Genomic DNA, 26,182 nt, shown 5'->3' with positions numbered 1-26,182 from the left:
TTAGAGACAGGATCTCACTGAGTTGCTCAGGGCCTCGCTAAGTTGTTGAAGCTGGCTTTGAACTCGCAATCCTCTTGCCTCAGCCTCCTGAGCTGCTGGGATTACAGGCATGCACCACCGTGCCTGGCTGATTGATTTTATTTATTGACTTTTTATTTTGAACAAATTTTGGAGTTATGGAAAAGATGAAAAAATACTATAAAGCATTTCCATATATTCTTCATCTAGTTTCCCCAAATATTAACATCTTACACACTCATAGTTTTATTATTAGAGTCAGGAGACTAACACTGGTATAATACTGTTTATTATTATCATTTTTTAAAAAATTTTTTTTAAGAAGAGAGAGAGAGAGAATTTTAATATTTATTTTTTACTTTTGCAGCGGATACAACATCTTTCTTTGTATGTGGTGCTGAGGATCGAACCCAGGCTGCACGCATGCCAGGCGAGCGCGCTACTGCTTGAGCCACATCCCCAGCCCCAATACTGTTTATTATACTGAAGGTCTTATTTAATGTCATCAGTCTTTCTACTAAGATCTAGTTTTGTTTTGTATTTTGTTCTACAATCCTATCCAGGATTCTACAGTGCATGTAGTTGTTATTTCTCAATAATATCCCACACTCCCTGACAGTTCTTCCATATTTTCTTGTCTTTTATGACCTTAATAATTTTGAAGAGTATTGATCAGTTATTTTGTTGACTGTCCTCAAATTGAGTTTTCTCATGATTGGACTAAGGTTACCCACTTTTTCTTTTTTGGTATTGGGGATTGAACCCAGGGGTGCTCAAACACTGAGCCACATCCCCAGCCCTTTTTGTTTTATTTTGAGACAGGGTCTTACTAAGTTGCTTAGTAGGATTTCTCTTAAGTTGCTGAGGCCAGCTTTGAACCTGTGATTCTACTGCCTTAGCCTCCTGAGCTGCTGGGATTAAAGGCATGGGCCACTGTGCCCAGCTTCATTTTAGCCATTTTTTTTTAAAGAATTTTTTTTTTAAAAAATTTATAGTTGTAGATGGACAGATGCCTTTATTTTATTTATTTTTGTGTGTTGAGGACTGAACCCAGTGCCTCACGCATGCTAGGCAAGTGCTCTGCCACTGAACTATAGCCCCAGCTCCTTAGCCATTTTTAAGCATCCAATTCAGTGGCATCAAGTACATTCACAAGGTATGCCACTGCTATCTATTTCCAGAACTTTTTCATCATCCCAAATGGAAACTGTACCCATTAAGTTGTTACACTCCATGTCCCTCTCCCCCAGTCTCTGGTTACCACCATTCTACTTTCTGTCTCTATGATTTTCACCTATTCTCCATTCCTTATATAGGTAGAATCTTACATTATTTGTCTTGTGTCTGGAGTCTTTGATTTAACTTTCAGATTCATCCACGTTGTAGCATATATCAAGGCTTCCTTTTTAAGGCTAAATAATAATCCATTGTATTTTTAGGCCCCATTTTGTTTGTCTCTTGATGGATACTTGTGTTGTTCCCCCCTTTGGCTATTATGAATAATGAATGATGATATGAATAGGGGTGTATAAGTCATTGGGTCACCTTTTCAAAAGGAACTTGGAGAAGATAGTTTGAAAGGCAGGAGAAAGCCCTGTTCTTTTTTCCATCCCTGTCTAAGGCTTCCTCAGAAGAGAGGAAGGTGGCAGGGGGATTCAGAGATGGGTGTAGATGGTTGAGGGGCCAGAAAGAGAGAAAGGAGCCCAATCTCTCATGCTTGCTCAAAGCTGCTGCCACTGGGGGAAGGTCTAGATGGTACAAAGTAATCTCATTGAACAGAGTCAAAGGCTAGGAACCAGCAGGAGGATGGTTAGGACAATGATACATTGCAGCAAAAACAGTTCATTCTACAATACCCAGAGCCAGGCAGGAGGGAATATCAGGGATCAGGTTGGAAATTAAGGCCACTTAATATCTGTTCCTAGTGTTTTTCAAAATTTTGTGACTCTCTCTCTGTAAGAAATCTATTTTACATTACCTGGTATACACATAGTCACATGTGTTTAGTTATGCTTGGAATACTAATTTCACAGCAAACATTTGATACACTCTGATATTTTCAATTCAATTCTGTTCCATTAGGGAAAAGATGCATCTTGTAAACCTGGGTTGCCCTTTGCTTGAAAACACTGTGCTGAACAAAGCTTCCTGTGCACAGTTCTTTTTACCAGTTATTTTTCTTTCTCTGTTAAGTTTTGTCCCCCACCCCAGGTTGAAAATATTAACCATTTTGTTTTGATTGTCAGGTAGGTCAAAGTCGAGTTGGCACAACTGAGCAGTAGGCATGTGTAGTGGTCATACACTGTATGTCACTGATGCCTTAGATCTTCCTAGTTCTTCACCTTCTTGCTGTATTTTTCCTCATCTTAATTATTCATATATTATGTTTTGCTGCATAAATTTTTGGGAGTTAACACACTTCTATGTGGAATGTGATGATGGAATATATAGCAAGTCATTGAGAACCTTTGATCTGGACTGAGATAAATTGAGGAGTAAAGTCTGCATCCTTAGAATTTTATTTGGAAGCAAGGTCTGAACTATATGCTTTTCTTTTAACTCATTGAGTCTCTGGGTTAACTTTCTGGTCTTTGTTTTGGATTATCTAGAAAGCCTTGATACAAGTTCAAAAGACTGTATTATCTGGAAGCATGGAAGTGATGAGGGTTTGGGAACAGGAGGGAAATGTAACCACAAATGGGTTTTCTCTGAAGATGCCTTTGGCAGAAGGACTCATGGTCAGAGACTGCAGGCAGTGGGGATGCCAAATAAGTGGTGGATTCAGTGAACCCTACATTTTTAAAAAACAGAAATTTGCTGTAGTTACAAAGGCAGAATTTGAGGAGTTAGTGTAGAGGGAAAGTGTTATTTTAATTTTTTAATAGGGATAATTTACTTGCTTTCACATTTTCTAGAAGTCCATTATTTATGCAGACGTATTTATTTTTAAAGAGACAGGTCTCTTTATGTTGCTGAGCTTGGCCTCAAACTTATGTATATAAATAGATAGATGTTCATGTACCTTCATTTTTTTATGTATTCATTTATATGCGGTGCTGAGAATTGAACCCAGTGCCTCACACATGCTAGGCAAGTGCTCTACCACTGAGCTACAACCCCAACCCCTTGGCCTCAAACTTTTGATCCTCCTGCCTCAGTCTCTGGAGTAGTGGGGATTACAGGTGTGTGCTACTATGCACCAATTTTATATAGACATTTTAATTTCATTCCTGGAATTGTTCTTTTTCTCTCTTGCTCTTGTTTCTTTTGATGTGGAGGATCATATCTAGAGCCTTGAGCATGCAAAGCATGAGCTCTACCACTGAACTACAACCCCAGCCCCCAGTAATGCCTGTTAACCAAGCTTCCTACTCCTATTCCCCTGCCTTAGCTCCCCTATCATCCCTCTACTTGGTTTATTGCATCTGCCATCTATCTGGTTTCCCTGCCACTTGTAGTCTCTGTCCATGAGTTGTTCTCCCACAGCCTACCCATTGACTAGTGCACCCCAGCTTTCACTGTGCCCCCTATAGGTCAGAAGGCTCTGAGACAAATGAAATGAACAGACATTTGATGCAGTTGAGCCTTTTAGGAGGCGATTTAGACAAACAAGGATGAGTTTGGAGTTGCATTTTTTTTGGAACTGGGGATAGAACCCAGGGTTTTGTGAATGCTTTGCCACTGAGCTACATCCCAGCCCCCTGGAGTTGCATTTATTTTTAAATGAACTTTTCACCAAGCAAAAGAACCAAAAAGTATTAGCTCCTGGGGAAAAGAAACTGGCAAAGGAAAAGAATCATAATCTTAGTGTATCTTGTAATAAGACTTTTGGTAATGTTTATGTAGTCATAATGAGTGAAAGCACTTACATTCATTTTCTAAGGCTGTTGGAACAAAGTACCACAGGGTGGCTTAAATAACAAAAACTTGTTATCTCACAGTTCTGGAGACTGGAAGTCTGAGATCAAGATGTTGGTGGAGCTGGTTCCTTCTGAGGGTTTGAGAAAAAGATCTATTGCAGGCCTCTCTCCTTGGCTTATAGGTGGCCATCATTTTCCCTCTATGCTTGTCTCTGTGTCTAGATTTTTCCTTTTTATAAGGACACTGGTTGTATTGGATTGGGTTCATCCGAAAGACTTCACCTTAACTAATTATATGTGTAATGACCCTATTTCCAAATAAAGCCACATTCTGAGGTACTGCTGGTTATCTATGTGAATCGGGGGAGGAAAGCATTCAACCCATAACAACATTGAACACTGATCCAACCCAAAATATGTTACATCCATACTGGGGCAGTGGAGAAGGGTGGGTACTGTGTAGGTATATGTAAGTGGTAGAGGAGGATATTAGGCTTCATTTTCCATGTGAGCAAAGCAGAAAAGATGCCCAAGAGGGAAAATCTCAAGGCAAAGCCATGCTAGAATCTTTAATTTAGAGACATGAAAGCAAATACCAAATAGTCAACTAAGAGAGGGATAAGCAGTTGCCTCAGGGGAAGGGAAGGTGGAAGTCTGGTCTTTTCTATAATAGACTTTTTTTTTTTTTTAGTTATACATGGACACAATATCTTTTTTATTTTTTTAAATATTTGTTCTTTAGTTGTAGACGGACACAATACCTTTATTTATTTTTTTATGTGGTGCTGAGGATCGAACCCGTGCCTCACATGTGCGAGACAAGTGCTCTGCCACTGAGCCACAACCCCAGCCCTTCCATATCAGACTTTTATAGCTATTTGAATCTTTAAGTGGGTGTCAGAGTGACTTGGGTGACATGGACCTCATTTTTTGTGCTCTATGTGTTGAACTGCTCTTGCTGTCAGGTGAGAAAAGGAAGTGGGGACTTTTATCACCACTAAAGGACTCTACTGACAGGAAGTGGAGTCTTGGGTTTTCCGGGACCTATTTAGTGTTTCATTCTGAATGGACCTGATGATTACTTTTTAGTTCCTTTTACAATATCTGTATGGACATAATCAAAAGCAGGGGTTTTTCTTGGTGAGGAACAATGGTGGTGTAGTTTATTGCAAATCTTCAGAAGATGTCTACTTCCTTTCCTGCATTACAGTTATTGATTTAGAAGTGAGCTAGAAGCATATGACAGGAACTGTCATGAGCCCAATCTGAAGTTAATTTTATTTTGGTTACAGGTAATTGTTTCATGTCTGCTTTTGTGGGGAGCATTGATGATAGATTTCCTCTTTTTTTCCCCCAAAAAAGCTTTCTTCTTACCTGAGCAAACTTCTGTCTTCATCTGTGCTCCTGTGATGTGGCAGTGGAAATGTTGAATGCCCAAGTGGGAATTTATAGCTGCAGAAAGTTCAAGTTCCTTTTACTGATGCTAAATCACTTGTGGAATGTGTTCATCTGTTAAGTAGCTGATGGAATGAATGTATTAGGCTATGGGTGGAAATAACTAGAAAAAACAATCTGGCAAATAAACAGACCAGGAAAGTTAAAAAACAAACAAACAAACAACAAACTTTATGGCACGCAATCCATAAAGTATTAGTACTTCTCATTAGAAATTAATGTTTGTACCATCAGTGTGCAAGTACAGTGACCATAAAGGAGCTCAACTGCAATATGTGGCATATCATTCAACATACACTCAAATGATATATATATATATATATATATATCACACACACACATATATGTATATATTTATATATATTCATTCATTCATTCATTCATTCATTCATTCTTATCCCTACCATATGCCTGGCACTATGCCAGGTGGGGGCTAAGAGTAAACAAAAATATCTAATACTTTCTATTAAGGAATTTTAATCTGATTTGGGGTAGTAAAACATAGAATGTAAGCAATAATAAAAGAGTTAAAAATCTAAGACAGGGGTCAGTAAATTATGGCCTAACGGCCAAGTCTGACCTAATGATTATTTTATAAATAAAGTTTTATTGGAACACCCCATGCTCATTTGTTTATGTTTATTGTCTGTGTCTGTTTATCATTATAACAGTAGTTAGAACAGAATATAAGCCCTACAGAGCCTAAAATATTTCCTGTTGTCTCTTTAGGAAAATGTTTGCCAACTCCTGGTCTAAGGCAATAATTATAAAGTTTTATAAGACATTTTATGATAAGCAGAAATGATTTGGTCAGTGCTCTAGTTAGTATATTTGAGAATGGACTGATGGGTGGCCTGAGAAGAATTTTGTTGACCTCAAATCATGAAGATGGAGGGTAATTTGTGATGTAAGGAATAAGGAACCTGATTTCTTGAATGGGCACACACATGGCGTTGTCAAGGGAAGAGTGTGGAGGCTGGTATAAGCACAAGTGAGGTGGTCAGTGTCAAACCAGCATCAGATTGTGGTGGTTTTGAGTTCTAGGATCAAGACTGGGAACTTCCTGAAATCATAATATTTCTCAAAAGCAGCATTCATGTATGTAATCCAGACCTATCATGTGGTTGACCCCAAGAGATGTTCAGGTATATTGTAATACATTGTTAAGTTTATTTGTTTTATGAAGTACTAATTCTATGTGTGTTTGAACAAATATCTTTCATTCCCAGGGCACGGTTAACCTCAAGATCCTCTGAGGGGTTCTAATCCCAGGAGAGTTGTATGGATAGGCAGTCTCCCATGCTGTAGGGCCAAAGTTATGGAGAATCTTTTGAGAAGGGAATTTTAGAAGGGAATGTCATGTAGATGAGAGATATTGGAGGGAGGGAAGGAAGGAAGGAAGGAAAGAGGAAGGAAGGAAGGTGAAGATACTCCTATTCATCCTTGGTAGCTGCACTGCCTCTTCCTCCCCTTTAGGTCTTCTATACTGCTGCCATTTTGTCTAGGTCTGCAAAGCTGCCCGCACACATCCTCCCACGCTGTGCTTCTACCTTCCATCCTCTGGGTTATCAGCCTTATTCAGGTGGTCCACTGTCATCATGTTACCACCTGCCATCCCTTGCTGAGCCCTCTGGTTTGTATTATGTTGTCTTGATACCTGTTACACACTGAGCTTCTCCACTCTCCCTAAATCAGTTGCTTGAGTTAACTGATCTCTGCACACAAAATCCTCTCTCCTATGTGGACACAGGCCTGAGTGCCCATGCAGTGTTTAGCTCTGGCCCTGTGGTAGGCTCAGCTGAGTGGTGAGGGTGGGGCACCAGGCCATTACCCATGCTGCTGGGTCTTCACAGCTACTCATCAATGTTTCCGTTTATCTTTCACCCACCTTTTTTCCTTTTGTAAATTTAAACACACACACACACACACACACACACACACACACACACAGTGGAAAAAATACAAAATTCCAGCTGGGCATGGTGGTGCACGCCTGTAATCCCAGCGGCTGGGAGGCTGAGACAGGAGGATCTTGAGTTCAAAGCCAGCCTCAGCAATAGCGAGACACTAAGTAACTCAGTGAGACCCTGTGTCTAAATAAAACACAAAATAGGGTTGGGGATGTAGCTCAGTGGTTGAGTACACCTGGGTTCAATCCCTGCCCCTCCCCCCAAAAAACCCAACAAAATTCCATAGTGCATTTTGCAGTAAACTTATTCTAGACTTTTTATCTTCAAGTTCCTCAGATTCTATTCTCACACTTGACCCTTACCAAAAAGATGACCTCGATTCCTACTCAAGAGAACATGTCAATTCTCTGGTGTCACTCACTTTAGAAAGTGAAAAAGAGAGAAATAGCCTGGGTTTCCACAATCCCCTTTAAGAACATGTTCCCAGTGACTTAAAAACTCTTACTAGACCCCACTTATTAAAGGTGCCACCACCTCCCAGTAGCACCACACTGGGAACCAAGCCTTTAACACATGGGCCTTTGGGGGACATTCCAGATCTATATTAAAGCATATTTCTTCCATGTTTCAGTGTGTATTTTTTTAAAGATAAGGGCTCTGGGGGCTGGGATTTTAGCTCAGTGGTAGAGCACTTGCTTAGCACATGTGAGGCACTGGGTTTGATTCTCAGCACCACATAAAGATAAATGAATTTATTAAAGGTATTGTGTTCATCTACAGCTAAAAATATTGAGAAAAAAAAAAGATAAGGGCTCCGTTAAAAACCATAATTGTGATACCACTTTTTCACCTGAACAACCCAAACCACAGCATTCCTTATTAAATACACATCTCAAGAAACCCAAATTCAGGGCTGGGGATGTGCTCAAGTGGTAGCGCACTTGCCTGGCATGCACGGGGCGCTGGGTTTGATCCTCAGCACCACATAAAAATAAAAAAATAAAGATGTTGTGTCCACCGAAAACTAAAAAATAAATATTAAAAAATTCTCTCTCTCTCTTTCTAAAAAAAAAAAGAAAGAAAGAAACCCAAATTCAGAATGCTCACAGAGGTGGCCTTGTCCACGGTGCACACCTGTAGACATGTGATACAAAACAGACTTGATAATGCTTATTGATTATTTTTGTAAGTAGCTAAAAGTATATCTTTAAAAAGGAATTAGAATTAAGCATTGTTCAACCTCCAAAATAAACCCAGGTTAAGCCTCAGAAGTCCCTCAGGATACCTTCTGTATCTACTGAAGGGAAATGATCACAATTTTAATAAGTTGATATTGTTTTATATTTTATAATTCACAGAGACTGAAAACCGGAAGATACTTTGGATCAGTTCTTTGCGTAGTGCCCTTAAGAATGAATTGAAGCATTGAAACACCACAGAGAGAGAGAGAGAGACAGATACACACACACACACACATTTTTATATCTTGTTTCTTAAAAAAAAATTGTCCTTTTCGGGTTTATTGCTGTGCATAGATAGCATGGTTAGCTAAATCACTTGTGAAATAGTGGTTACACCAGCTAGAGTTTCGCCAGCTTTAAGATTTTTGTCTTCATCTTTTAAGTTCATTGGGGAACATGATGCTTCTACTTGCACATTAAAACATTTTAACAATCCGGAAGTGTTTCACCATGTATTTTGTAAAGATAAGGACTTTTTTCAAAGCCATATCACAATATCATTTTTATACCTACATTAACTAATAATGTTTCCTTATCATCAGGCATTCAGTTCAAAATCCAATTTTTACATATAGCTAAAATATTTAAAAGATGTTTATTTGAAGCAGACTTTGAAAGGCCTATATTTTGTAATAGATTGGTTATCTCTGAGTCTGTTTTAATTTACGTTCCCCATCTTATTTCTTTTTCCTTTGTGATTTTTGTTGTTTTGTTTTTGTTTGGTTTTTTTTTTTTTGGTATTAAGTAAGCAAATTCATTTGCACATAGTATTTATTACACTCTGGGTTTTTATTCATTCATTTATTTATTTAGGCACTGGGGATTAAATCCATTGGGGATTAATGCCAACCATTGAGCACATCTCCAGCCCTTTTGATTTTTTATTTTGAAACAGGGTCTCTCTCACTAAGTTGCTCAGAGCCTTGCCAAATTGCTGAGACTGACTTTGAACTTGCAACTCTCCTACCTCAGCCTCCCAAGCTGCTAGGATTCTAGGTATGTGCCATTGCACCTGGCTACAGTCTGATGTTTGACTGTCAGGGTGCCATGTAATGTATTTCTGGACCTGCTGTATCCCTCTTAAACTGGTAGTAAATCCAGGGGCTTGATCTAATTTAAGCTCAGTTCATTGGCTAGAATATTTCACAGGTGGTGACACACACTTCTGTCACAAGGCTAGCAGTACCTGCTTGTCTCTCTTTTTGTAATGTCAACTTGTTAGTGACCAATGTCCAGGTTCTTGATAACTTTAGAGATTGCAAAGTGTTGGGTGTCTCATTCCTTCATTCCTTTTTCATTTATTAGCAGGAATACTGCTATAGAAATTTCTCCTTGTCAACTATTTGTTTATCCTGAATTCGTATAGGAAAGGCAGGAAGGATGTTTGATTGTTTCTCTTGATTTGCTAGTTTTCAAAACAATGAATTGGTTCACTAGCATCTTCCAAAGTGTGACCAATGATTTTTAATACTATTACTATGAAACATACATAAGGAGACATCCAACTTATTCAACCTCTTTTTTTTTTTTAAAGAGAGAGTGAGAGAGAGAGAGAGAGAGTTTTTAATATTTATTTTTTAGTTCTCGGCGGACACAACATCTTTGTTTGTATGTGGTGCTGAGGATCGAACCCGGGTCGCACGCATGCCAGGCGAACGCGCTACCGCTTGAGCCACATCCCCAGCCCCCTTATTCAACCTCTTTCAGTCCATTGTAGTTATCCTTGCAGTATTATATGTTGTACCATTTGTGGCCAATGGGAGCCTCTTTACATTTGCTTCTACATTCTTTTGATACGACCCTGATGGTCTTTGAAGGCTTCCTTGCTTTGTTGGTATGAGAAGATGGTCCAAATTTATCACCTTTCCTGCCCCATGGCCTGGAATCAGTCATTTTCCCAAGACTTTTTGGCTTCCTTTGTGTGAAAAATGGTATTTAGAGATTCAAATATAATTATTTCTGGAAAAAATGCACATATTGCTCCTCTTAGATCATTCTTCTAGAAATCTTTCTGGTGCTATTGATCTTTTATGTTTTTATTTATATTTGTTTCAGTTTTGGATGTGATTTAAATTTTTTCAACTCCAGCATGGTTTATTTAGGTTTTATTCTACTTTATTTAGTAACTTTTCAAAGGAAAGAAAAATGTTGGGGTTGAACTTCATTTCTGTTTTGTGCTACTCTATTTAGATACATATTTAGTAAGTGGTTTTCAGATTCTGTGACAAAGTGTTTACAATATAGTTGATTAAGAAAACACGTTTGAAGAAGATACTTTTAGTTCTAGCAGCTTTTAGTTCAAATTGTTCAACTATGGGCTGGGGATGTGGCTCCAGCGGTAGCGCGCTCGCCTGGCATGCGTGCGGCCCGGGTTCGATCCTCAGCACCACATACCAACAAAGATGTTGTGTCCGCCGAGAACTAAAAAATAAATAACTCCAAAAACATTGGCAGTTACTGTGTTGATAGATTAACAATTATATGTAAATTCTTTGGTGAAACCATCCAATGCACCCTCCCTAATTACCACCACATTATGGTGTTCCAAATATGCTAGATATTACCCCCAGATTAGATGTGGGGGAGCTCAAGATAATTACATTTATGACAATTTAAAAACCTAGACTGTTTGAAGAGCCGCTGCTTTGCTGTTATCTTCTGCCTTTAGCTTTGTGAATTTGTTTCAGATCTCATCTTCTTGGATTCTCAGCTTTTTGTCAAAATCTTCCTTGCATTTCTTCCCACTCACCAATAAGCTTTTTTTTGGAGGGGGTGGTGGTGGGGGTGGTACTAGAGATTGAACCCAGGGGTGATTAACCACTGAGCCACATCCTGGGCCCTGTTTTATATTTTATTTAGAGACAGGGTCTTTCTAAGTTGCTTAGAGCCCTCGCTGAGTTGCTGAGGATGGCTGTGAACTTGTGATCCTCTTGCCTCAGCCTTCTGAGCCACTGGGATTACAGGCATGTACCACCGCGCCTGGCACCAGCAAGCATTTTGAGGGCCTGATGGGGCTATGCACTCTGCTAGCTAAGTACTGGAAGGAGGAAGATGCTCTGGGCAGTGTCTTTTCTTTTAGAAGGTTCTTAGGCTTTCTTCTGCCTTCCAGGGCCTGAGAGTAACAGGATTCCTACACCTGGGGGGTAAGTGTCTAAATGAAGAGGAACGTTAAATCTGCCCAGGGGAGCTGTAGATATAGCTCAGTTGGTTGAGTGCTTGCCTGGGATGCTTAAGGCCCTGGGTTCAATCCCCAGCACCATAAACAAACAAACAAATAAAATAAAGAAGTGCTACTTCTGGCCTGTATTACCATTAGCAGTTCATTCCAGGTTAAAAAAAAAAAGAAAAAGAGAAAAAGAAATATCTATTACAGCTGAAATAGGTCCTGAGAAAGAGACTCAAACTATCCACCAAGAAATGACTACAAGGGCTAGCTCACTTCATAGAGTGCTTGCCTCACATGCCCAAGGCCCTTGGGTTCCATCTCCAGCACCACCAAAAAAAAAAAAAAAAAAAAGAAAAAGAAAGAAAGAAAGAAAGAAAAAATAATTTTGCCCTTCCAGGGAAGGCAGCAGTTTCACTATGGTTTCTTCTCACTTCACTGTCTACTTTCTCTCTTGCCAGAGGGTGCATTTCTTGTTAACACAAAGCCCTACGGTGACTCAGCCCTTGTACCAACCCCACTGTGCCTACTGACCACATTTTTCTGTGGAATTGTTCCTAACTTCCCTTCTTTTGACCTGGACCTTGCCTTTTATGGCTGATTCAGCTTAGCTACACTGAAATGTACATGTCCAAATATAAAACCAGTTCCCCATCCTCCTCATACTATCCTCAAAAAACGCAAGAGTTGCATTTTATTTTAGACCTTACAAAGTATCTTGTACTATAGAGCTCCATGAACTTACTTTGAATAAAACATTTTAAGCAAACCCTTTGGATATGTTATCCACAATCAAATATGTTTCAACCATCCTTGCAGGGTCTGTTGAATAAAATCATTCATGAAATGAGAGGGTGCTGAGGGGTAGGAGGCAATGTTTTTTAATTGTTTTACTTTGCATAATCTGTAATTAAATTAATATGTAGTATAAGCAGATTGTTCCTTCTTCTGTTTTAAAGTTTGCATATTCTGGTTGGATCTCCTTACTGAGAAAGATAGAGGATCATTTTCTAATCAGACATCTGTCTTTGGGTCTCCTTTGAGTCTGAGAATCAGGCTGACATTATGAAGTTAGGAAAATCTCTACTCATCTACAAGCCATTTTATTACTTAAAACTGTGTGTGTGTGTGTGGGGGGGGGGTGTTGGGGATTGAACCCAGGACACTCTGCTACTGAGCTACAGCTCCAACCCTTTAAGAATTTTTTATTCTAAGGTCTAGGGTTGTAGCTCAGTGGTAAAGTGCTTGCCTAGCATGTGTGAGGCACTGGGTTTGATCCTCAGCACCACATAAAAATAAATAAATGTATTGTGTACATCTACAACTAAAAAAAATTTTTCAGTGGGAGGTACCTGGAATTGAACTAATGGGTACTCAACCACTGAGCCACATCCCCAGCCCTATTTTTTTTTTTTTTTTTTGGTACCAGGAATTGAACTCGGGGGACTCAACCATTGAGCCATATTCCCAGCCCTATTTTGTATTTTATTTAGAGACAGGGTCTCACTGAGTTGCTAAGCGCCTCGCTGTTACTGAGGCTGGCTTTGAATTTGTGATCTTCCTGTCTCAGCTCCCAAGTTGCTGGGGTTACAGGTGTGTGCCATCACGCCTAGCTTCAACTAAAAATATTTTTAAAATATTCTTTTATTCTGAGACAGGGTTTCCCTGTGTTAGTGAGGCTGGCCTTGAACTTGTGATCCTCCTTATTCAACTCCCCTAATAGCTAGAATTACAGGCATGCACCACCAAGCCCAGCTTAAAACTGTTAAATATTTATATATTTATAAGCTTTCTCTTTTATACTTGATTTTTTTTTTATGCTGGGGATTGAACCTAGGGCCTTACTGCATGCAAAGCAAGCATTCTACCAACTGAGCTATATTCCCAGCCCCTTGTAGTTGAATTTAAAAAAGAGTTATCTTCTTTAAGTGACTAAGCTGTTTTGACTTAACTTTTTAGTAAATTGGTTTTCTAAGGTCCTATTTATTTTCCCCTACATGATTGCTGTGTACAACTGTTCTCTATATTGGCTTAAACAACTATAGATGATTGTCTTTATTGTTTTTTAAATCCAAAAGTAATTTGCACCCTTTATCTGTGCTTTCTTTTTCACTTAAGGCTTTTTCTGGCTGCACACCTGGAATCTCAGGTATTAGGGAGGCTGAAACAAGAGGTTCATAAGTTTAAGGCCAATTGGGCAAATTAGTGAGACCCTGTCTCAATGTAAAGAACATTTTAAGAAAGCTAGGGATGTAGTTCAGTGGTAGGGCCTTGCTTGATTCAATCCTCAGTCATTTTTTTTTTCCCTCTGGTGGCCAGGTTATTCTTATCCTCTCTATAGAAGGCATATTCTGGAAAGAGAAGTGTTCTAGGTTTGCAAGGGTTAATTTAAGTCAGGAATTGTTTAGTAACTCATTGTTCCAGAGCCCCTTGGGTGTTTTGTTTCAGGATCAGGCCCAGTTGAGGCAGAGGCCTCAAAATACAGGCTATGAGAGAACCAAGGCCTCAGGCTTTATGAATGCTTTCCTGTCCAGGCCCTGCCTCATGTTCTAATCTTTGATTGGACGCCTTTGTGCTGTTAGGAGCAATGGTTGTACCACGGGTGGGAGTGGAATTGAAGCTGATCATAATAGTACTTGAGGGCTTGGATTGTGGCTCAGCAGTAGAGCGCTTGCCTAGCATGTGTGAGGCCCTGGGTTCGATCCTTAGCACTACATAAAAATAAAGATATTGTGTCCAACTACAACTAAGAAATAAAAAAAATAGTACTTGAGAGACTTGAATCAGTGGGTCATACTTTTGGCCAACTGGTCATGTTGATCTTTGACTTTCTGTAGCCTTTGAATCAAACAGTAGCTTACATCTGTAATTGCATTTCTTTGTGCTGAATGAGAAGGTATGGTTTAGGGTTAACACTTTTCTCAGGATACTCCTAGGTTGTATGGATGCACCTGATCACCAAAATTTATTGAGCACCTACTGTATGCCAGATACCAGGCAAGCAGTAGGTAATGCTCAGATCTGTCCTTTGAGGGCTCCCATCCAGGAGATAGACAGGGAGACAGGTTCAGGGAAGCCCTCACAACATGTCATGATAATGGCCTATAAGACTAGTGACTGTCATTTATGGAGCAGCTTCTATAAATAGGAATTTAGAGGTACCACTCCTCATTCTTGCACCAGATCATCTCCCATATTTTTTGTTTGTTCTTTGTACCAGAGATTAAACCCAGGGGCACTTTACACTCGAGCTACTACCTCAACCATTTTTATTTTTATTTTGAGATAGGGTCTTGCTAAATTGCTGAGGCTGGCCTTGAACTTGCAGTCCTCCTGCAAAAGAAAAATGTGACTTGTGTATAGGCTAGCTTTTTTGTAATTGGAGATCTTCCCAATAGCACCTGTGGCCTTGAGCTGGAAAGTCCAGACCCCAAACCCTCTGCCCCAACACTAATAGGAAAGCACTGGATGGTGACAACTTGGCTTTGTATGGACTTATGTAGGGAAGAGTGTATTAATTTTTTAATACCGGGTATTGAACTAAGCCACATTCCCAGGCCTTTTTGTTTATTTATTCTGAGACAGGGTCTCATTAAGTTGCTGAGGTTAGCTTTGAACTTGTAATCTTCCTGCCTCAGCCTCCCAAGCCTCTAGGATTACAGGCATGTACCGCCACGCCTTGCAGGAAGAGTATATTCTTTAAGAAGTTGATGCATGAGTCTGTTGGGGTTCTACTGTTGCAAGTAAGATAAACCAACTCTCCCTTAACTGAAGAAAGTTAAAGGATTTATTGGAAGACTTCAAAGTGGTTTATGGGGTGGAAGGAGAACCCGGAGAATCATGTCTGGGAAAGACTGTATGTAACCAGGCAACTCCAGGGATTTCCAACTCTTTTGAGAGGCCTGGCAAGGGATTTCTGCTCCACCATTCCCAGTCTTTGTCAAAGTACTATGAGTCACAGTTGGGTCCTGTGCCCATACATTAGCTGGCAGAGTGCTGAACATGTTGACAGGTGGTCCTATCAGATTGTATCTCATGGGGAAGTGGTTTCCCCTTCCTGAATGGGGAGTGGTCTCTCCCTGGGGCACAAACACAGTCAGCCAACTTGATGAACAAATGTCTACTACCAAAAGTTCCTCAATATATCATGCAAGCTTTTCTTTTTTAAAATTTTCAAAAGCTATATTGAGGTATGAAAATTTACCCAGTTTAAGTGTACAATTTAATACATTTTTAGTAAATTCACAGTATTGTGCAATTCTTACCACAGTTTAATTAAAAATTATTTCCATTACCTCAAAAGATCCCTCTTACCCATTTGTAATATGTTGCTCTTCCCAACCCTGGTCTCAGTTAACCACTGATCTATTTTCTGCCTTTTCAGATTTGAACATAGATTTTTATATTTTCCCGACTAGTGTACCTTTTGGATTTCTGGAAACTATGGCCCAGAATCATAATGGAAAAAATAGAAGCCCTGCAGTGGTACAAAATTGTATATCTTGCTGGTCTTAGGTTTCTCTGCTCTTGTTTTAGATCTTCATTTTTCTCCTATAGACTGCCATTTGGTTGAGTGGAATCCTAGTCTTAAAACTGCCATTATTTAGTCCTCAGTCTTTTTTTTTTGGGGGGGGGGGTGCTGGGGATTGAACCCATGCAAGGCAGACACTCTACCAACTGAGCTATATCCCCAGCCCATAGTCCTCAGTCTTTCTAAGCAGAATATTTCAGACCTCAGTTCTTCATCCGTAACATTAGGAAAAGGATTTGATGAAATGGTAGCTAATGTTCTTTCTATCACCAGTAATCAGCAATCATGATCTTTTCTTTTTTTTTTTTTTTAATATTTATTTTTTAGTTCTCGGCGGACACAACATCTTTGTTGGTATGTGGTGCTGAGGATCGAACCCGGGCCGCACGCATGCCAGGCGAGCGCGCTACGTCCTGAGCCACATCCCCAGCCCAATCATGATCTTTTCTAGTAAAATCTTTTCTGGTAAAAAAAATATTGCTTCTTGGTTTTCTGTGCTTCCTTCAATCAGAGGACTAAAACAAAACATTAAAATTAAAAATTTATTCTTCAGAGCTGGGTGCGGTGGCACATCATTGTAATCCCAGCTAGCTGCTCTGGAAACTGTGGCAGGAGGATCACAAGTTAGGTCAGTCTCAGCAACTTAGAGGGGCCCTGTCTCAAAATAAAATAAAAATGGTTGGGGGTGTAGCTCAGCAGTAGAGTGCCCCAGGGCCCAATTTCCAGTACTGCACCCCCCAAAAATGTGTGTGTGTGTGTGTGTGTGTGTGTGTGTGTATTCTTCAGAATTCACAAAATGGAAAATCATACGTGGTAAATGTGTAACATTTCTACTTCTGAAATGATTAAAACTGAAAACTGCATCAAGACTTTTGCGACATTGCATGTGCGCATGTGTGTGTATAAAACAAAGGAAATTAATTGGAAACTCTCATTCTCCTTCATGCACTTTGGTTTATTCAAATATTTATTGAGTCAGACATGATGCTAAGTGAGGGAGATAGAATCCTGAGAAAGATAAGGGCTTTTCCCAGATGGAGCTTGCAGGCAGTTGGGATAAGCCAACGTGAAATTGCAGCTCAGAAAGCTGGGCTAGGAGAGAGGAAGTAAATACAGCAAGCAAAGCAGGAGGGGCCAGGTCACAGAGTGGGGCTCAGAAATGCCTGCACCATTACCACCGTGAGAAGTTGGCCGTGAGAAGTTGGCTGTGAGAAGCTGCTTGGCAGCTGGCTTAGCCAACCGACAGTTAAAAACCACCCATTTCATCTTTAGGGGGAGGAGACATTCAGCAGATTTGAAGGCGGAGATAGGGAAGGTTGAAGTGTTTTCATTTCTAAGCAGATTTTTTATCTCCTCTGGCTCTATCTTTTCATAACACTGGTTAACTGTAGCTTTGTTTTTTGCAGCACAGTAGATGTAGCAAACTTGTGGAGGCTTTTGGCACAGCGGGCAGCTGGAGGGTATTATTTTTCTGATGGGGAGACATTCTTAAAGTTTTGTAATTTATGGTGCCTTTAGAAATGGGATTTTGTTTACTGTTGTCCTAATTATACCTCTGATATATTTTACTTAGCTTAATGTTTTAATTTTGTGCTCATGCCCAGAGGTAGTTTCCCAAAGGGTACTATTAAAAAACAAAAACAAAAACAAAAACTTAGGTAATGTTTTATCCTTGGTGCAGCTACTTATAGTTTCCTGAAGGCAAGGAAATGGGTTTTAGGGGACAGATTTTTTGTGGACTCTTGTGAACATTTTGGCTATTTGTGCAATCTGAGGTCTTCGTTGCCCATTTGCCAAGCATTATCCTAAATCCTTGCTGTGCAATATAAATTCAGTGTAACCCACACGTGTCATTTTAAATGTTCTAGCCACCACATTAATAAAAATTTAAAAAAAGGTGAAACTGAATAATGTGTTTATTTAAACCAACTTATCTAAGGTATCATTTCAACATAAAAATTATTGATGAGTAATTATACATTCTTTTTTTCCCAGAATAAGTTTTTGAAACTTGCTGTGCTTTTAGAGCACATCTCCATTCAGACATTTCAAGTACTTAGTAGCCGCATGTGACTAGTGATACTGTATTGGACAGAAAAGTCCTAAACTCTTCAAAATCCTGCAGAGAACATAGGAAAGGGCACTTAGAGGGGGTAGGGGAGATATAGCTCATGATATAGGAGCTCTTAATGAAACTCTGCATAGGTTTTCTACCCTTAGAGAAACCTAATATATAAAAAAATTCATCTTGACAGGAAAAGTAAAGCAGGAAGTGATTATTCATGTTACAAAAGAATCAACCGCAGGATCTTTTAAATAGCAAACTCCCTTAGTGCACTGAAGAATATGACTCAATTTGCAAAAATGTGATTGACACTTGACATTTTAGTAGCACCTTTGTTGGGCAGAAAACTATCTGCCATTATAAAATGGAAGCTGAGTGGTATGGTTATGAAGCCCGCACTGAGCACCTATTGCATGTCTTGGACTGTCACAGGGGGCCAGAAGGGAAATAAGGGTGATTTCATACCCAGAAGGCATTTAGATGCCTACTTGGAGGACATATGCATAAGCCTCCTCAGCATCAGATGGTGGTCTCAGTGGCAGGGCTAGGGAGGCCTGGGAGCTGGAGGAGCCAGGCAGCTAGGTTGGATGCAGTCATAGGCAGGGTGGTCAGAAGGCAGGGAGGGTTCATGTGATTACTTATGTTTAAGAAAATTTAGGGCTAAATTGGGAGTTTAAAGAAAGGGTAAATCAGGAAAGACCAGCTAGATAGGATATTGGATGCAAGACTCAAATATTATGTAGTTATGCTCTATTTATCTTTGAGTCCCCAATCCCTAATCCCTAGCCTTGGTCATAGCAGGCATCTATTAAGGCTTACCCTTGGGTCACTGAATGAGAGATTGAAGAAATTTCAGGATGTGTACCTCTCTGGTTTGGTGTTATCAGGCAGCAGCTGTTTACTTCTCAGTAGCCATCTACTTAAAGTGAATTCAAAATTTTCTTTATCTTCCAACTTTATTTTGGTATCTCCTCTCATCTCAGTGGATCCCTGAAGTGGCTCCATCCTACTTTGGAGAGTAGTGACTCAGAAAATGAACTTAACTTCCTTGCTGAGCTTCAGGTTCTTTTATTGGGCATCATATTCATATAGAGAACAGAGAAAATGCAGCTTGCTGTTTAGGGAGGAAGAAACAAGGCTGTACTCCATAAGTTGGTCAGGTCCTGAGTCCCTGAGAGGACATAGGGTTTAAGTTCACCATGGAGAGGTCCTAGGCCCAGACCTCTTCTTAGAAGCTTCTCTGTTCTCCTCTCACATTGCAAAGGCATGCCAGTGGGCAGTTTCCTTCAGCACCACCCACCAGGAATCCCTCCTCTTCATGTGCTAATGGAATTGGCCCTTGAGTGACTTTTCCAAGCCTTTTCATTTCTTGTTTCAAAAAGGGTACCTGTGGTTAAAAAATTAGGTGATTTCTCCATTGTGTGAATCCTGTAGAGTGTGCTTACATGAACTAAAATGGCTATGGCATCACTAGGTGATATGGTCTCATTAGACTGCCATCATATATGTGGTCCATCATTGAGTGAAGCATCATTTCATGGCGTGTGATTGTATGTTACTGTACTAACTTAAGATTAAGGAAACCCCTCCTAAACCTTTATTATTAGGTTTGATGAACTTTTGGGAAGCAGCAGATTAAGTATTGTATGGCTATAAATTGGGGGAAACCAAAGACATTTTCTACATGGCTCAGGCACATAGTTTTTAAATCTTACTAATACTGATAACTCAACATTTACACCTACATCAGAGGTGGGAGTAAACCCATGATACAAATTGTGTTGATTATGAGAATCCTGTGGTCATCTCCCTGTAAGCTGTGATTGTCTTGTCCCTGTGTTCACCTCCAAATGTGGCTGGTAAAAAACTCTCACCAAGAGCTGAAGTGGCAGCTCAGCCATTTTCTTATCTATTTAGATTCTAGTTAAGTATTGTCTTAACTCCTACTTTCTTCACACAAATCTTTTCAAGCCCATAATCCATTTAGTGAGGGCAATTTTAGGTTAAAGGGGTAAGGTTCATAAAGCGGCTTTACCTGGAGTCATCACAGAACTGGAGAGCACCCAACAGTGCGGAAGCTGGTGCTTGCTCTAGCAGGTCTCCTTGTTCAATGCTCCTTGGTTCCACTGTCTCTCAGGCTACTTCCTGTCCCTTGAAAGATCCCTGACTTTCTGAACTGCAGACCAAGTGAAGGAGCCAGTATCATTCTGTAAGTGGAAGTTGTGTTGTTGTTTTTTTTTTTTTTTACTTTTTAAAATTAAAATAAAATGAACAGATGTTCTTTTTCTCCTCTCCTCTCAGTGGATCCCTGAAGTGGCTCCATCCCACTTTGGAGAGTAGTGACTCAGAAAATGAACTTAACTTCCTTGCTGAGCTTCAGGTTCTTTCATTGGGCATCATATTGTTTAATTAGGAAATGGGATGATGTGGAAAGCAGTGTTTGGTGCATGCATAGTGGGACTTCAGTTCCTATAGCAAAACTTCCATAGATCCATCTTTAGGTTATTTGAAGAGAGCTAGAGAGCTGTTTTTTTCCCCCGTTGAGATGAGGTCTTGGGCTGTGTACCCAGCCTGGTCTCTAACTTGTAGGCTCAGGTTATCTTCCCATCTCAACCTTCTAGTATCTGGGACTGCAGGTGTGTGCCACTATGCCCAACTGAAAGCTGTTTCTTTTTAATATATTGGTTATAGATAGATATAATACCTTTATTGTTATTTTTCAAAATAATTTTTAGTTGTTGATGGACCTTTATTTAGACAGTGGAGTGAGTCAGCTAATTTTGGGATGAAACTATGATCTTGGGAAAGGAAATTCCACTTTGAGTTGCTTATGACTGGCTGGTTTAGCTGACGTTGAGTGGAGAGTCTGAGTGGATAGGATATTCTGAAATGGCAGTGCCTTGGGAACTTATCGCTAATAGATAGCAAAGCCCTTGTGATGGGGACCCACTCACCTGCCAGCTGTTTGCTTAGAAAACTGACCTCAATGAATTAATTTTTTTGTTGCTCATTTGTGCCTTTTGTCTTTTATTTATGAAATCTTTGCCAAAGCCAATGTCATTACAGTTTTCTTTTATGCTCTCTTAGATCTAGAAAAGAGGCACTTGAAGGCTCCAAATGAAATGACAAAGGAAAGGGAAATGCCAATTGCCTTGATTTGATCAGTGCACACTATGTGCATGTGTTAAAATATCACACTATATATACCTCATTATTAAGTATAATTATTACATGTTAATAAAAAACCAAGAAGGAAAGAAAACGATTTACAATTTGAGCTCTTACATTTAGATCTGTAACCCATTTCCGTTAGTTTTAGTACATGCACTTTTAAAAATAAAGATCATTTAACTTTTCCATTATTTTATCAGAACTTCAGAGTTGCTAATTTACCACTTGGGGCTCATCTAATTTTTTGCTATCTTTGTATTCATTCATTCATATGGAGCTGCAAATGAAAAAGGAAAAGGTATGGAGATTGGTGTGTATTGAGGTAGGCATGAGGAAGAGCCCAAATTCTCAATAAATTATATAATCAACTTGTGGATAAATTAATCTCTGGATTGCTTGGCTCTGTTAATTTGCATTGGCACTTTGTCAATGAGAAAATCCATTTTTCTAGCCTGTTAACTCCACCTATTATCAAGTATAAGAGATACTTTGTTTAGGATGGGAAGACAGTGTAACATGGTATTGTTGCCTAAGAATTTATCTGTTGAGAGGACAATTGTGTGTGAGTGTGTGTGTGTGTTTTGTACCAGGGATTGAACCCAGGGGTACGTTACCAATGAGTCATATCCCCAACCCTTTTTTGTATTTTATTTAGAAATAGAGTTGCTAAGACTGGCTTTGATCTCATGATCCTCCTGCCTCAGCCTCCCGAGTTGCTGGGATTACAGGTGTGCACCACTACACCTGGTGCAGTTGTGGTTCTGAGTAGCAGTCTGAGACATTGGTTTCACCAGCCTGGCTATTTATACCAGTCATCTTTACACATTGTCCTTGAGAGAGAGGTAATATCTCTGTTGCGTGGGAATTATGGTCCATATTTTACACAACTGAGGCCTAGGAAGGTTAGCATCTAATAGCACTGGCCAAACTCATGTCTGTTGTCTGCAGTCTCTGTCCTCAGGGAAATGAGACTGGACTCCACCTGGGTGGGGCAGATCTTTTTAGGCTGCTATTGTGAGATTTCCCCTCTGAAGTCCCTGTTGTCCCTGAGACCAGTAGGCCACTCTGCCTGAGTCTGACCACGACCAGCACTTTGTGGTTTCTGTTCTTTAGGCTTTAGGTTAACCAAAATTGGGTTGCTGTGTATGGCCTTATTATTTTAAATATTTGTAGAGGGGAAGTCCCTTTAATATGACTCTACTGGCCTTCCGGGGATGCTGGGCCTCAGACTTCTGTAACATCTGATCTAACTTGCTCTTTTTTCCCTGTCTTTTCCAGTGGAGGCCATAGTGGAGTTTGATTACCAGGCCCAGCACGACGATGAGCTGACAATCAGCGTGGGTGAGGTCATCACCAACATCAGGAAGGAGGATGGAGGCTGGTGGGAGGGACAGATCAACGGCAGGAGAGGTTTGTTCCCTGACAACTTTGTAAGAGTGAGTACAAAGCAAAACCCTTTTCCTGTCTCCTTTGTGGGCTCTGCTGAACAAAGGCTGTGGGGTATTTGAGGATGAATTGCATGGGACTTTTAGGGGCTATGTTGACAATTCGATCTCCTGGGTGATATCAAGAAGACCATGTGTAGTTTTGCCCTTGATATCTGGGATACCTGTTTTGAAATGGCTTTTTTAAGGCCCAGAATTATCTCTTCCCAAACTGTGTATCAATTCTTAGAAAATGCTAGAAAAATATAAAGCTTATTAAATTATTTATGTACTTATTTATTTGCCTTAAGAGTTTCAAAGAAGTTTTTCCTTTTCCATTCCATGGTCAGTTTTGACCACTTACATGAAGTAGCAATCAAACTAAATACAGAATCTGAACAATGCTATATTTTCTACTTTTATATTTATATTATCTAATTATATTATTTTTTTTTATTCCTTATGTCCATGAGGCACTGAACAAAACCTATTTCTCCAGTAAGGTTTTGAAAATTATGTCCTTTGCCAAAGTCATCTAGCACTTACTTACAAAAGTATATCACATTATCATTAATAAATTACATATTATATAGCTGTAAATACTAGTTCAAAATTGCTGGGTAAAAAAAGGGATCACCTGGAAGCTGTTCCTTATGGGAAATACTAGCTACATCTAAAAGCACCAGTACTATAAACTTCCCATCTCACATTGGAGAAGAGGAGATTGTCCTTGGTATGAAGAGCTGCATACAGAAATCCTTAGGTTCTCTTTGGCATTCTGTGTAGTACTGGGCATACCAAACAGTGTGCATTGGCTGCTTGAGACAGGTAATATGGGCCCATTAACAGGTGGCCCTGCTCTCAAAGGAGCCCCATGGGCCTAGTGGAAGGATTTCGGGACAAGGAGTGTTGATGAAAAACATATGATATGCTTTGGGCTTGCCAGCCCCTAGGTCCTCTACCTTGTACTGTGTTAAGTATCAAAAATGTAGGAACCTAGCTCAGTCTTTAGGATCCTGTTTCTGGGTGTTCCTGCTAGCATTTCTTTTTTCTTTTCTTTTTGGTATACAGAAAACTGGGGGGCTTTTTGTTCGTAACATGCTGATAAACACTGCTTTCTACAATGGTAGGAGTATAGACCTTGTACCCTGTGCTTGACTCCAGCAGCTTTCTCTCTCTCTCTCTGAATTGAACCCAGGGAATTGAACCCAGGGGCACTTAACTGCTGAGCCATATTCCTTCCCAGCCTTTTTTAAAAAATATTTTTTAAATTGCCAATGGACCTTTTCTTTATTTATTTTTATGTGGTGCTGAAGATTGAGCCCAGTGCCTCACACATGCTAGGCAAGCGCTCTACCACTGAGCCACAACCCCAGCCCCTTCAGCCTTTTTTATATTTTGGTTTTCACCAAGTTGCTTAGGGTCTCATTAAGTTGCTGAGGCTGGCTTTGAACTTGCGATCCTCCTGCCTCAGCCTCCTGAGCCGCTAGGATTACAGGTGTGCACCACCCCGCCTGGCTTCTCTTCCATTTTAAGACTAGAAAAACATTTCCAGGCCACCATGAATTAACTCTGTTGATGCGGAAATGGGGAGTAATTCTTTTGCCTTTCCAAATAAAATTTTAGGAAGGGACTGTTCTTGAAGTTGAACCAATTCTTCTGTGACAAGAAGGTTTTCCCGGATAAAAGGGACAATGGTTGGAGTGAAGACAAAGGTGGAAGTAATGACAGAGGAGGACTGTAAGAAAGAGAAAAGAGGACCCTGGGAAGGAGGGAGGGCTGTCAGAAAGAGAGAGGAGAGGCCTGGGATGGAACAGCTCCAGTTTTGAAGGCAGGCCCTATTCTGAAAGCCTTTAACATGTCCTGTTGGCATAGTGCTCCCTCATTTCAAATCATAAATCCACAGAATCTGAGAAGGCATTGGTAAACACCTATGGATTTTTCCCTGGACTCAAGGCTATGCTACAAGGGGTTATGGAAGGTGGCTGGGAAAGACAGGGCAGGAATTGCCCACAGAGAGTCTAGAAGGTGACCCTCCTCCTCATCTAGGGTCCCCTTTCTGGGGACCAAAAGACTCCTTCCCTATGAAGGAGGGTGATGTGGTCCTTTTTGCCAGGACATCTTCCATTGCCCTGCCTGCATTGCTTTGGGCTAGGTAGGGTGGGCCCTCAGCAGTGGCTCCTGCCTCCCATGGGCCTTGGCTTAAGGGGAGCCCTGGTAGGAGATGGCAGGGAGGGAGGAGGCTAGTGAGGTCATGGGTCACCACTTTGGCTACCTGTGTCCCTTACCAGAGAGGTGGCTGTTCCCATTCAGTCTATATTCCTCCACACACCTGTCCCTGCATCCTTGCAGATCTGGTGGCTCTTTGTCCCTAACCCTTGGCTATTGCTGTGGGTTTTTAAAATATCTCACCTATTTCATATGAGTCTCTTTATTAGTCCCACCTCAGATTACCCTAATTTGGGTGTGTCATTTCTTTTTGAGAGCCCAACTACCTCCCAACTACTTTGAGGATTAAATGACACAGCACTGACAATCTTTTAGTACAGTGGCAGCTACCTAGTGGTTTTGAGTGAGTGTGCTGCAGGTCCTATTTCGGGCCCTTTTCCCTGGGCCTGACTCTCCTGGCTCTTGACTAATCAGTTGTTGTCGAACCTTGGCTTGAGCCCTTGTGCAATGAAGGGAACTTATGTTCTTGGGAGGTACTCATTCCATGCAGGGAAGAAAGGATGTGGCAGGAATGGTTGGGGCTGCATTACTTGTGGCTGTCACATTTGGTAGAAAAAGAAACTTTGATGCTTTCAGATGGCTGAGTCCATTTTTAAGTCTTCACCCTCAGGCCTATAATTGAAAATTCAGTAGGTGGATGCAGTAGAGTTTAACAATAACCAACACTCCCATAGAGAATTCTAAAAGCATAAAAGGTGTCTTTAGTTAGTAACAGTCATATTAGCATAGGTGTACAGTTTTGAAAGCGATTTTATGTAGATTATATTTAAACTAAGAATAATTTGTCCCTGGATTGAATGAGGTACTTTTGTGGAATCTCTTCATTCATTTTTATGCCTTTATCTTGGTGTTAGCACTGTTAGAGAGCCTTCCTTAAGAATTTTCTGAATTCATTTATCAGACCCTTACTCAGTGTCCCATTTGAGCATGTTCTCCCAGAGCTGGCATTCATTGTCCACCTTCAAATCTGTATTGTCTTAGTCTTTCAAGACAAAAACACTAGCTATCTTCCTGGTATTCCATATACCAGACCATCCTATTGTCACAAACGAACCTGAATCTTACCAGCTCTCACTTTGCAATCTGTTGGCCCATGTGGCCTTCTGGATTTGTCC

At 40.3% G+C, this 26,182-nt stretch overlaps 1 protein-coding gene across 4 annotated transcripts in view; it reads left to right on the top strand.

Annotated features, from left to right (window-relative positions):
• SH3KBP1 (SH3 domain containing kinase binding protein 1) overlaps window positions 1–26,182 on the top strand; it is a 334,352-nt gene that overhangs the window by 30,358 nt on the left and 277,812 nt on the right. For all 4 annotated transcript variants that reach the window (XM_081277303.1, XM_081277300.1, XM_081277301.1 and 1 more), the window contains exon 2: window positions 22,693–22,850. In XM_081277303.1, the coding sequence (XP_081133429.1) occupies window positions 22,693–22,850 (158 nt within the window). The remainder of the gene's footprint in view (window positions 1–22,692; window positions 22,851–26,182) is intronic.

Source organism: Spermophilus citellus, assembly GCF_964194105.1.
Source record: "Spermophilus citellus genome assembly, chromosome: X".
Lineage (NCBI taxonomy): Eukaryota > Metazoa > Chordata > Mammalia > Rodentia > Sciuridae > Spermophilus > Spermophilus citellus.
The sequence above is the reverse complement of the archived record's forward strand: the minus strand, read 5'-3'. Positions and strand labels throughout refer to the sequence as shown.